General features: G+C 36.7%; 1 protein-coding gene and 1 long non-coding RNA gene across 6 annotated transcripts in view; one reads left to right on the plus strand and one right to left on the minus strand.

The window, feature by feature from the left end:
• Positions 1-13,176, plus strand: part of LOC105476850 (uncharacterized) — a 158,531-nt gene that overhangs the window by 127,547 nt on the left and 17,808 nt on the right. The window lies entirely within an intron of this gene.
• The window catches only part of LOC105476851 (BRCA1 interacting DNA helicase 1), a 176,769-nt gene that overhangs the window by 94,914 nt on the left and 68,679 nt on the right, over positions 1-13,176 (minus strand). For all 3 annotated transcript variants that reach the window (XM_011733115.3, XM_011733116.3, XM_011733119.2), the window contains 3 exons: positions 7,075-7,229; positions 4,134-4,299; positions 3,565-3,705 (listed from right to left, as the gene is read on the minus strand). In XM_011733115.3, the coding sequence (XP_011731417.2) occupies positions 3,565-3,705; positions 4,134-4,299; positions 7,075-7,229 (462 nt within the window). The remainder of the gene's footprint in view (positions 1-3,564; positions 3,706-4,133; positions 4,300-7,074; positions 7,230-13,176) is intronic.

Raw genomic sequence — 13,176 nt, forward strand, 5'->3', positions numbered from 1 at the left:
CAGATTTAATTTATAAAAGTTTTGCTTTAGGTAGATCACTAAATTCTCTTAGAGTGAAAATTCTTTGAAAGCAAAACAGGTTGTATCTGTCTTTATTTACTTAACAGCTTTGCAAAATGTAAGCATGTAACAAATTTTTGTTAGGTGAATAAATGAACAAATGAAATGATGAATATATACCAATAGCAGAATCAGATAATTCCAAAATACTGGGGATGAAGGCCAGTATAATTTGCCATAGGCAAGTGTCAAAAATGACAGAACTACTCTTTCAAAAACTCACTGGTGCTCAAAGATCCTTAGTCATAGAAAAAAACCATACCCACCACAGCTTACAGTTATTTGCAATTCTATCTCCCTTATATGTAAAGAGACGGAGAGAGACAGAAGAAATTGTGCAAAATGTTAACAAGTGATGAATCTAGGTGAAGGATATAAAGATACTCACAATATTAATATTACCTTTTCAACTTTTCTGAAATTTCTAATTATTTTGAAATACAGTTGAAAGAATCAATAGATGAATAAATTATCAAAATGTAGCATTGAGTAGAAAAAAACAAACGTTTTCCTTTGCTCTCACACCACAGCAATCAACACAGAAAACTTATGTGACCAAATGTGTGGGAGGTTTTCTCCACATACCAAGCAAACAATCAATTCTGCAACAGACATCAATTGGGTGTCCTCTAATTCAATTCAATTCTGACACTATCTACTGGAAGATAACTTCAGATCCCAGAGGTTGAGGGCTCAGTTCCCAAGACTGCCCCTGATTTCTGTTGCCAGTCACAGTTGTTTTACTTGTGCTTCTGACTGATCAGCTAGAAATCGAGCATCCCACAACCCTCTGCTTGGGTTCAATTAATTTGGTAGAGCTGCTCATAGAACCCAGGGACACATTTACCTACACTTATTGATTTGTTATAAAAGATATTACAAAGGATACAGATAAAGAGATGTATGTGGGAAGGGGCTCAGAGCTTCAATTCCCAGGCACATCACCCTCCAGGAACCTCCAGGTGTTCAGCTATCTGGAAGCTCTCTGAACCCTGTCCTTCTAGGTTTTTATGGAGGCTTCATTATGTAGGCATGATTGATTAAACCACTAGATATTAAAATAAATTTAACCTTTAGCACCATCTCCCCCAGGCCCTCCCCAGAGGTTGAGAAATGGGGGTGAAAATCCCAACTCTCCTATCATGTCTTGGTCTTTCCGGAGACCAGCCCCCATCCTGATGCTATCTAGGGGCCCCCTACCATTAGTCATCTCATTAGCATACAAAATATCACTTTGGAGATTCTAAGGATTTTAGGAGTTGTATGCCAAGAAATGGAGTGGAAGACTAAATATATATTATTATAAATCATAGGCATATACACACATGAAACATTATTCACCTTTAAAGAAGAAACTGGCACATACTACAACATAGATGAACTTTGAAGACATTATCTGCAACATGGACAAACCTTGAGGACATTATGCTAAGTAAAATAAGCCAGTCACAAAAATGACAAATACTTTATGATTCCACTTATATGAAGTACTTATAGTAATCGGATTCAGAGAAACAGAAAGTAGAATGGTAGTTACCAGGAGTTGGGGAAGGGGGAGAATAGAGAGCTATTGTTTAATGGGAACAGAGTTTCAGTTTTTCAAGAGGAGAATGTCTTGAGATTGGTTGCACAACAATATATACATACTTAATAAGACTGAGCTGTATAATCAAAAATAGTTAAGATGGCAAATTTTATGTCATGTATATTCTACCACAATTAAAGTTTTTAAAAAATTTAAGTTGAAGGAAAATATTATAGTATAACAGAATCCAGCTGCACAACTACATTATTATAATTCAGAGACATTACAGGTTAAATGGACTTCTGTGCAGTAGGTTGAGAACGTAGAGCCTGTAATAACATTCTTATGAGAAAACGTACGCTGAATTTACCAACTTCCTATATTTATCTGTGTCTCTAAAGAAAGCAACTTGAAAATGTGGAACATGTATTCTTCCTTCACTGCTGTTGATAGTCACATTTCTCAACAGGAACACTCTGGCATTTGGAAAGCACAATTCTTAGTTATATAGGAGTTTAGCATTCTAGGTTCCCAACTACCAAATGCCGTAGTTGCTCCCAGGTAATTGTGAGAACCACAAATGTTCCCACCATAAACCTGTGTATATAGCTTAACAAAGAACTAGCCTTATGTTAGGCACACAGGTGATGTTAACTTAACCACTTTAGCATTAACCACAGCTTAACATCACCTGTGTGCCTAACTACTTTAAAATACTTCATAAAAAGAAACCAGAAGGCATAATGAAAAATGATAATCTATACATTTCTACAAAAATTAAAATAACATTTAGTAGGCATCGTTATAAAACATTAAAATCTTAAATCATAGGACTCATAAGAGTACGTTTTAATTCATTTCAGATATTCAAACGTGCTGAACACTTGCTAAATACCAGCTATTAATCTACGCACAGAGGAAGAATGTGAATGTAAAAGGAAGAATCAGGATACACTATAGTCTAATGGAAAAGAGAAGCATAATTATACAAGCTGGGCATGGTAGTACATGCCTGTAGTCCCAGCTACTCAGGACGCTGAGGCAGGTGGACTGCTTGAGCCCAGGAGTTTGAAGCCAGCCTGGGCAACATAGCGAGACCTTGTCTCTAAAAAGATAAATAAAGTCTGGCCAACATGGCAAAACCCCATCTCTACTAAAAATACAAAAATGCACAAAGCATGGTGGCACACACTCATAATCCCAGCTACTGAGAAGGTTGAGGCAGGAGAGTGGCTGGAACCCAGGAGGCGAAGGCTGCAGTGAGCTGAGATCGCACCACTGCGCTCCCGCCTGGAGGACAGAGCAAAATTGTGTCTGAAAAAATAAAAGTAAAAATAAAAATACAGAGATAAATAAATTAGATATAAATAGGCCGGGTATGGTGGCCTGTAATCCCAACACTTTGGGAGGCCAAGGCAGGTGCATCATTTGAGGGCAGGAGTTCAATACCACCCTGGACAACACAGTGAAACCCCATCTTTACTAAAAATAAAAAATAAAAAATTAGCCAAGCGTGTGGCGCACACCTGTAATCTCAGCTACTCGAGAGGCGGAGGCGGGAGAATTGCTTAAACCTGAGTGAGCCAAGATCACACCACTGCCCTCCAGCCTGGGCAACAGAGCGAGATTCTGTCTCAAAAATAAATAAATAAATAAATAAATAAATAAATAAAATACAAATAATTATACCATGAGAACTAAATAAATCAAAATTTTGTTTTCATTACAAAACTAAAACTTATTTAAAAGAAGAAGCTGAAATACAGCCTTTTGCATCCCAAGTGACTGGATTATTTCCTTCTGTAGACACACTATTAAGTAGCTGACAGATTTTCTTTTATTATAAAACTGGAATGTTGAATTTCCTATCAAGATTTACTTCCTGGCACTTCAAGTACCTTCTAACTTGTTTATATAGAGTTATACTGAAGTAAGTAGAAACACTGAAGGCCTTCAAAAAAAAAAAAAAAACAACTAACCTGTGAATTTTTAATGACATGATTAGCCTCCAGCTGGACAGTAAATGTAACACCAAGTTCTGACGAAAAGGATTTCATTGGTGATAATGTACCAGATGTCAAAACAATAGTCTGAACTTTGCCATTAATATCTGAAAAGGCCTAAAAGAAAACAACATTAGATAAATAAAATTATCTTTAAAAGAGGCTGGGCAAAGTGGCTCACACCTGTAATCCCAGCACTTTGGGAGGCTGAAGCAGAAAGATCACTTGAGTCTAGGAGACCAGGCTGGGCAATATGGTGAAACCCCGTCTCTACAAAAAATAGAAAAATTAGCCGAGCATAGTGACCCTTGCCTATAGTCCCAGCTACTCGGGAGGCTAAGGTGGGAGGATCGCTTGAGCCTGGGAGGTCAAGGCTGCAGTGAGCTAGATTGCACCACTGCACTCCAGCCTGGGTGAAGAGCAAGATCCTGCCTCAAAACAACAACAACAACAACAAACAACTATTTTTAAAAGAGTCAACCATATTTATTAAAATGCTGGTACTGAGCAGGAAGACAAAATCTCCATTTACATGATGAGCTTACCACAGCTGGATTTAAGCACCAAAAGTTTAGCACACGAACTGCCGTTTTCTGTCGTGAATGTTTCTTATTTTTTGGTAGAATCAACAACCCATTTTTATCTGAAATATCAATCTGATTTGTCCAGGAGTAAGTCTGTTGAATTGCAATTTTATAATCATCTGCAAATCTAGATGCAAAGAAAATGCTAATTAAGTGGCAAAACTTTGTAAAACCTATGATCCAGCTACATACAATATAGAAACTGATTACATTAAAACTCATTTGAAAGAGCTGGTACCTTCCTATTCAAAAATAACATTCTCCTTACCATTAATTAAATTCAGTAATTCTGATATTAATTAAGTCATTAAATCATAGAATCAACTGATTCTCAGAGGGAATATTAGAAATCATCTAACCATCTATCTTTTACCAGCTACTTCCTAACCTCATTTTCAAACATTACATATGTCAGGGCAGAAGCAGAATTAAAATCCAGGCCTCCTAACTCCCAGTCCAGAGCTCTCTGCATGCTCTACTATATGATGAGTTACAAAATAGAAAACAGCATTATGGTTAAAGAAACTAAAAGGTGGGTTATACTTTTTTATTACATGAGAAAACAGAAAGATAATTTTTACTGAAAGTTTTTAAAGTATTAGCAACAAATTTATAAAATTCTTACATTCCTTTGAAACCTGAGTCTCAGCCCTCATCTACTTTTAATGAAGGTGCTGAACCAAATGACATCTGTGATACCATCCAGTTTATAACTACTTTCAATATCAATCTAGAAAATGGCTAAGCTTAAAAAGAATAAAATGTGGCTGGGCATGGTGGCTTACACCTGTGATCCCAGCACTTTGGGAGGCTGAGGCAGGCAGATCACGAGGTCAGGAGTTTGAGACTAGCCTGGCCAACATGGTGAAACCCTGTCTCTACTAAAAATACAAAAAATTAACCGGGCGTGGTGGCTGGTGCCTGTAGTCCCAGCTATTCAGGAGGCTGAGGCAGGAGAATGGCGTGAACCCGGGAGGTGGAGGTTGCAGTGAGTCAAGATCACACCACTGCACTCCAACCTGGGAGACAGCGAGACTCCGTCTCAAAAAAAAGAAAAGAAAACAAAGGGGAAATCTTCATGATATCAGATTTGGTCATGATTTACTGGATGTGACACTAAAAGTACAGGCAACAACAAAAAAGGAGAAAGATAAATTGGATTTCAACAAGATTAAAAAGCTTTTCTGCATCAAAGTACACTATCAATAAATGAAAAAACAACCCACAGAATGGGAGAAAATATTTGTAAGCATAAATCTCTTACAAGACTGACATCCGGAATATATAAATAACTACAACTCAACAACAACAACAAAACAGTAATTAAAAAATGGGCAAAAGACTCCAACAGATATTTCTCCAAAAGAGACATACAATTGGCCAATAAGCACATGAAAAGATTCTCAACATCTCTAGTCATTAGGAAATACAAATAAAAACCAGATGAAATCACTTGATACCTATTAGGATGGCTATTATAAAAAAATAAAATAACAAGTGTCAGCAAAATAACAATTCTGATATATGCTGCTACATAAACTGTTGGCAAGGATGTGTAGAAACTGGAACCCTTGTGCATTGATAATGGGAATGGAAAATAATGCAGTTGCTGTGGGAAACAGTAGTGAGTTCTCAAAAAGTTAAATGCAGCATTACCATATGATCCTGCAATTCCACTGCTAGGTACTTATATACACCCAGAAGAACTGAAAGCAGAACTCAGATATTTGTACACCAACGTTCATAGTAGCATTGTTTACAATAGGCAAAAGATGAAAATAACCCGAATGTCCATTAACATAAGAACAAATTAACAAACTGTGGTATATATATACAACGGAATGTTATTCAGCCATAGAAAGGAATGAAATTCTGATATATGCTACTACATAAATGAACTCTGAAAACACTGTGCTAAGTTAATTGAAATAAGCCAGACAAAAAAAGACAAACATTGTATGATTGCTCTCATGTGAAATACCTAAAAAGGACTTCATAAGATGAAAATAGAATACAGGTTAGCAGGGGATGAGGGGAAAAACTCTAGGGAGTTATTATTTCATGGGTACAGAATTCCTATTTGGAATGATAAAAAAATTTCTGGAAATCTCTGGAAATGAGTACAATGTACAACATTGCAAACATACTGTACTTAATGGCATGGAGTTGTATACATAAAATGGTTAAAATGGTATATTTTATGTATATTTTACCACATACACAAAAAAATACCAGAACTAGGTTCTACTATAACTTAAGTTATAGGATGAGAGGGATTGGTTGTTTTTCATTTTCCACAGTTCGTACAATAAAAAAGGGACTTTCTGACACTGTAGGAACATAAGAAAACTTTAGCAATAGAAGATAAAAATTTAATATGATTTAATTAAATATGTTTAATGATTTCAATATTCATTAATATAAAAGACTAATTTTGGCCAGGTTGGGCTCACGCTTACAATCCTAGCACTTTGAGAGGCTGAGGTGGGAGGATCACTTGAGGCCAGGAGTTTAAGACCATCCTGTTCAACATAGTGAGATCTCATCTCTACAAAAAAAATAAAAAATTAGCTGGGTGTGGGCTGTGCACACCTGTAATCCCAGCTACTCAGGAAACAGGTGGGAGGATTGCTTAAGCCCAGGAGGTCAAGGCTGCAGTGAGCTGTGATCACACAACTACACTTCAGCCTGGGTGACAGAGCAAGTCCCTGTCTCAAAAAAGCATCAGACTAATTTCAATTCCTCTAAGCCTGTGTCAATAACAGCAAATATATAATAATACCTATAACACTTGTTTCAATTCTCCTATTTACTCACCCAAAATTGGTATGTATTAAACACATGCTAGCACCCAAATTAGGCTATTTTTAAAGGAAAATACACATTAGTTATCTTCACTTACCTGCTATTTTGCCTAAAAAGATAGTCAAGCACCATAAAAAGTCCTTTAAGCATTATTTGAGTTGATGCACTAATAATAGGTACTTCTCTTGCCTCCTCTTTACCATAAATTGGTGAGATTTTTTCCTCTTTTTGAAGAACAGCAGAAAAATGTCCCTATAAGAAATTACCAAATTAAGTGTAGAGGGGTTGGGAGGGAATTGGAAATAGAAACTTCTCAAAAATATAATGAAACCCAAACAAAACATGCATTGAAATTTTAGGTGAACAGAATTGCTATAGTTCGATAGTCTGACTTCTCCTAATCACATATTGAAATGTGATCCCCAGTAATGGAAGTGGGGCATATCGGAAGGTTTGAGATCATGGCGGGTAGATACCTCATGAATAGATTAACACCCTCCCTACGTGGAGAGGAGGTGAGTTAGTGCTCTGTTAGTTCCCATGAGAGCTGGTTGTTAAAAAGAGCCTGACACCTCCCTCCCTTCTCTCTCTCGCTTCTTCTCTTGCCATATGATCTGTACAAACCAGCTCCCTTTCACCTCTTGCCATGACTAGAAGCAGGCTAAGGTTCTCAAAAGCAGATGTTGGTGACATGCTTCTTATACAATAACCAAATAAACCTCTTTTCTTTATAAGTTACCCAGCCTCAGGTATTTCTTTGTAGCGATACAAACAGACTAAGACAATTATTAACAGCACAATACTATCAATGTATTTTAGATTGCCATATTAGCAAAATTCTCCTCAGAGTCAAAGACTCTTCAATAATAAGTTAGTATTTAGAAGATTCATTACTTCTCGGTCAATCAGGGTATTATTTGGTGCCTTTCAGAAGTAAGGAATTAAATAAAAATATAGCAAGTAGCTTCTCCAAAAGTCTTTAAAGAATTGATATGTTGCCTTAAATCCATGAATTATTTCCAGAAAGTAATTTTGATGCTGAGAATAATATGACTACATCACAAGCAAAGCTAAATGACTTAAGGAAACAATACATGTTAAATAACAAAATGTATGTTAACTGGCTCATTGGTCTTTACATGGCTCATAAGTTTTAATAATGGCTGAAAGTGTGGACAATAAGACAAAATTATAAGAAAACAGAAGAGTATGTTTCCCAGATTGTAAAAGAGAAAATTCTGGATACTGAAGCAATAAAAGATATTGGTGACAACTCTGATGTCTGACAATAAAATGTGTTCAATGAAAATAAAACGAGGAAATAGGATAAATAAGAACGATACATTTTAGTATTCAGATATATTGTGAAACAACACAAATCTGTAAGAGTAAAAATCAGCCTTACTGAACAAAACATTAAAGAATATGAATAAGTAGAAAGACTTAAAAAACAAACCAACAAAGAACAAACAAGAAAGACAACATGAATGTGGAAAAATATGCAGCCCTGCAATGAAATACAAATATCAAACTATTCTTTTTGAAAAATGAAGTCCCCCCAGCAACACCTTACATCAAGGCTTAATATCCTTCTCCAACACTGGCAGAACACTGGCAATTTACTCTGATAAAATATAGAAAATATAAACTACTAAAGGTGAGGCACTGTACTAAAAACAGAAGGGCTAAATGAAATACTACATATTGAATCATGAGAGTACTCCGAGCTCAATTCCCATTAGGTTACCCACACATTGGCAGCTGGGTTGGGGGGGGGTAGAAAAATAGAAAACTAAGCAATGGAAAAATAAATAAAAAGTTAATTATGGTTCCTTAGGAAACATACATAAAGCTGTATAAAAATATAATCAAGTAAGCTACATTACATTACTATCATAAGCTATAATACATACACATGATGATATCCACACTGAATATCAATATAACTATACTGGCAGAATAAAGAGTGAAGAGAGAAAAGAAAGAAGGGAAGAAAAGGAGGAAGCAAAGGAGGAAGAGAGCGCGTATGCGTGTGTGTGTGTCAGAGAAGAGTGTGTGTGTGTCTAAAGGAGCTAAATCATCATTATAATTAAGAGAAAGTCAACAGAGAACATCTAAAATTGAAAACTCAAAAGAAGCAGAACCCACGTTATTTTTTTAAATGTGGTTAAATATCAGAAAAAACCACTACAAGAGATAAAAGTGAGAATTGGGATTGAGGAGTGGGTCAGAGGAATACTTTTCTCAACAGAACTAATTGTATATAGTATATAGTATATAATATAGTATTAATATAGTATATATAGTATATAATAAAAATATATGTATATGATATAAAATAATATAAAAATAACCCACAGAACTCACTTTTAAAAGGTAAATTTTAAGCATATGAATTAAATTATAGCTCAATGAAGTTGTCAATTAAAAAATTTCTAACCACAGCAAACATCTCAATAAAGGGTGCAATACTAGTAATTGCTCCTTTAAGCAACAAAACCAGGATGTCTTTTTCTTTTTTTTATTCTTCTTTTTTTTTTTTTTGAGACGGAGCCTTGCTCTGTCGCCCAGGCTGGGGTGCAGTGGCGCGATCTCGGCTCACTGCAAGCTCCGCCTCCCGATTCATGCCATTTTCCTGCCTCACCCTCTCAGGTAGCTGGGACTACAATCTCCCACCACCACGCCCGGCTAATTTTTTGTATGTTTTTTAGTAGAGACAGGGTTTCACCGTGTTAGCCAGGATGGTCTCGATCTCCTGACCTTGTAGTCTGCCCGCCTCGGCCTCCCAAAGTGCTGGGATTACAGGCATGAGCCACCGTACCCAGCCCAGGATGTCTTTTTCATTGCCTGTGATAAACAACGCACTGGAAGTCTGCGCCAGCATAGTAAGAAACAAAAACATGAAGAAATTAGAAAGAAATGAGAAAGAAGCCGGTCATTATTCAGACAATACGGTTATCTATATGGAAAATTTAAGATAATCTGTGGACAAACTTGTAAAATAATTCAACAAGGTGGTTAATAAGACAATTATAAGATAAATAAAAATCAAACACCAGTTTGATATAGCAATAACAATTAAAAACGTAATTTTAAAAATATATCATTTGTAATGGAAACAGAAACTTTAAGCTACCGAAGAATAAATCTAACCAAAAGTATCTAATCTTTTAAAAATAAAATTATAAAATGTTATTGAAAGATAGGAAGAAATCATAATGAAGAACTATATCTTGTCATGAATGGGAGAACTTCATAATGTAAATACATGAATTCTTTCCAAATTAATCTATAAATACAGTGCAATTACAATAAAAGTTCCAACAGAACTTTTCCTAAAGATTATAAGCTAATTCTAAAATTCAAATGGCTGAGTAAAACAAAGGACAGCTGATACAATTCCAAAGGAAAATAATAAAGTGAGGGATATGCCTTACTATATATAAGCACTTTTCTTATCATTAATTAACAGACGTGACAAATTAGAGAAAAAGAATGGTGGAACAGAATCAAGTCCAAATATAAATTCACACATATATGAAAATTAGAGGGGCTGGGTGTAGCGGTTCACTCTTGTAATCCCAGTGCTTCAGGAGGCCGAGGTGGAAGGATGGCCTGAGGCCATGAGTTCAAGACCAGCCTAGGCAACATAGTAACACCCTGTCTTTACAAAACATAAAAAAATTAGGCCAGGTGTGGGTGGCTCACACTTGTAATCCTAGCACTTTGAAAGACCGAGGCAGGTGGATCACTTGAGCTCAGGAGCTGGAGACCAGCCTGGGCAACATGACAAAACCCCATCTCTATAAAAAATAAATAAATAAATAAATACAAAAAATGAGCCAGGCGTGCAAATATACACCATGGAATACTATGCAGCCATAAAAAAGGATGAGTTCATGCCTTTTGTAGGGACATGGATGAAGCTGGAAATCATCATTCTCAGCAAACTATCACAAGGACAGAAAACAAAACACTGCATGTTCTCACTCAGGGGTAGGAATTGAACAATGAGAACACTTGGACACAGGATGGGGAACATCACACACGGGGCCTGTCGTGGGGTGGGGGGAACGGGGAGGGATAGCATTAGGAGATACACCTAATGTAAATGACGAGTTAATGGGTGTACCACACCAACATGGCAGATGTATACATATGTAACAAACCTGCACATTGTGCACATGTACCCTAGAACTTAAAGTATAATAGTAATTAAAAAAATAAAGAATTACCATTTGACCCCACAATCCTCTTACTTGGTATATACCCAAAAGAAAATAAATTGCTCTACCATAAAAAAATAAATAAATAAATAAAAGAGCCAGGCGTGGTGGCACGCTTGTGGTCCCAGGTACTTGGGGGTGCTGAGGCACAAGAATTGCCTGAACCTGGAAGGCAGAGATTGCAGTGAGCTGAGATAACACCACTGCACTCCAGCCTGGGTAACAGAGTGAGATTCTGTCTCAAAATGAATAAATAAATAAATAATTAGCCAGGTGTGCATGCCTGTAGTCCCAGCTACTGAGGAGTCTGTGGCCGGAGGATCCCTTAAGACCAGAAATCCAAGGTTACAGTGAGCTATGAATGCACCATTGCACTTCATTCTGGGCAACACAGCAAGACCCTGTCTCTTAAAAACAAAAAAAAAGTTAAAAAATAATTTTTTTAATTTAAAAAAAGAAAATTAAATAGGTAGCAGAGGTGGCATTACAAATTAGAGGGAAATTAATATGCCCCATTTAGGAAACAGTGCTGGGACAATTCTTATCCATACAGGAAAAAAATTGATTCATAAATTCACAACATAAACAAAATGAATCCAAGGCTTTGCAAAAGTATTTATAAATCTCATCCTTTATAAACAATAAATACCTTAAAACTTTTAGGAGAAATATAACATAGGATAAGAAAAGACTGCTTAAAGTAAATTCAAAAACCACAATTCATAAGGGATGTTCATATCAGAACTGTTTATTACACTGGGAAACTGGAAATAACCTATATTTCAATTTACCAGATTAATCAATTTAGAATATGTACACTCATAAAAATGCTACACTGCAGTTAAAAATTATGTGAAGGGGGGCCGGGCGCGGTGGCTCAAGCCTGTAATCCCAGCACTTTGGGAGGCCGAGACGGGCGGATCACAAGGTCAGGAGATCGAGACCATCCTGGCTAACACGGTGAAACCCCGTCTCTACTAAAAAATACAAAAACCTAGCCGGGCGAGGTGGTGGGCGTCTGTAGTCCCAGCTACTCGGGAGGCTGAGGCAGGAGAATGGCGTGAACCCGGGAGGCGGAGCTTGCAGTGAGCTGAGATCCGGCCACTGCACTCCAGTCTGGGCGACAAAGCGAGACTCTGTCTCAACAAAAAAAAAAAAAAAAAAAAAAAAAAAAAATTATGTGAAGGAATCTTTAAATAGGAAAAGTATACATAATATATTGTTAAATTAAAAAAGGCTAAAAGAAATGTGTCATACCAGAAATATATTTATAATAAGCAAATATGGGAATAGAAGGCATAAGGAGACATAAATCACAATGTGCATAATGTTCATCTTTGAGTTTATGAGTCATTTTTCTTTGTGCCATTCTGTATTTTCCAGTTTTTTTCTTTGACATACATTTTATTTGTACATTTTATAACTGACATGTAACATATACAGTAGAATGAACTAATCTTACATGTACACCTCACTAAATACACACACCTCCCCATGTAACTAACACCCAACCAGGATACAAAACATTCCTAGAATCCCAGATATTCCTTTGTGCCCCTTCTCAGCCCAAACTGCTCTGAACCCCCACATAGTTGTCAACTTCTGTCACCATAATTAGGTTGGTCTGTTCTTCAATTTCATAAAAATAGATTTATACAGTTTATACCCTTTTGAATCTGGTTTCCTTCACCTAACATAATATTTAAGATTCATCTAGGGTCAGGCGCGGTGGCTCCTAGCACTTTGGGAGGCCATGGTGGGCGGATCACCTGAGGTTGGGAGTTCGAGGCCATGGTGAGCAGATCACTTGAGGTTGGGAGTTCAAGGCCAGCCTGACCAACATGGAGAAACTCCGTCTCTACTAAAAATACAAAAAATTAGGCGTGGTGGCGCATGCCTGTAATCCCAGCTACTCATGAGTCTGAGGCAGGAGAATCACTTGAACCCAGGAGGCAGAGGTTGCAGTGAGCTGA

This window comes from Macaca nemestrina, chromosome 17, assembly GCF_043159975.1.
Source record: "Macaca nemestrina isolate mMacNem1 chromosome 17, mMacNem.hap1, whole genome shotgun sequence".
Classification (NCBI taxonomy): Eukaryota; Metazoa; Chordata; class Mammalia; order Primates; family Cercopithecidae; genus Macaca; species Macaca nemestrina.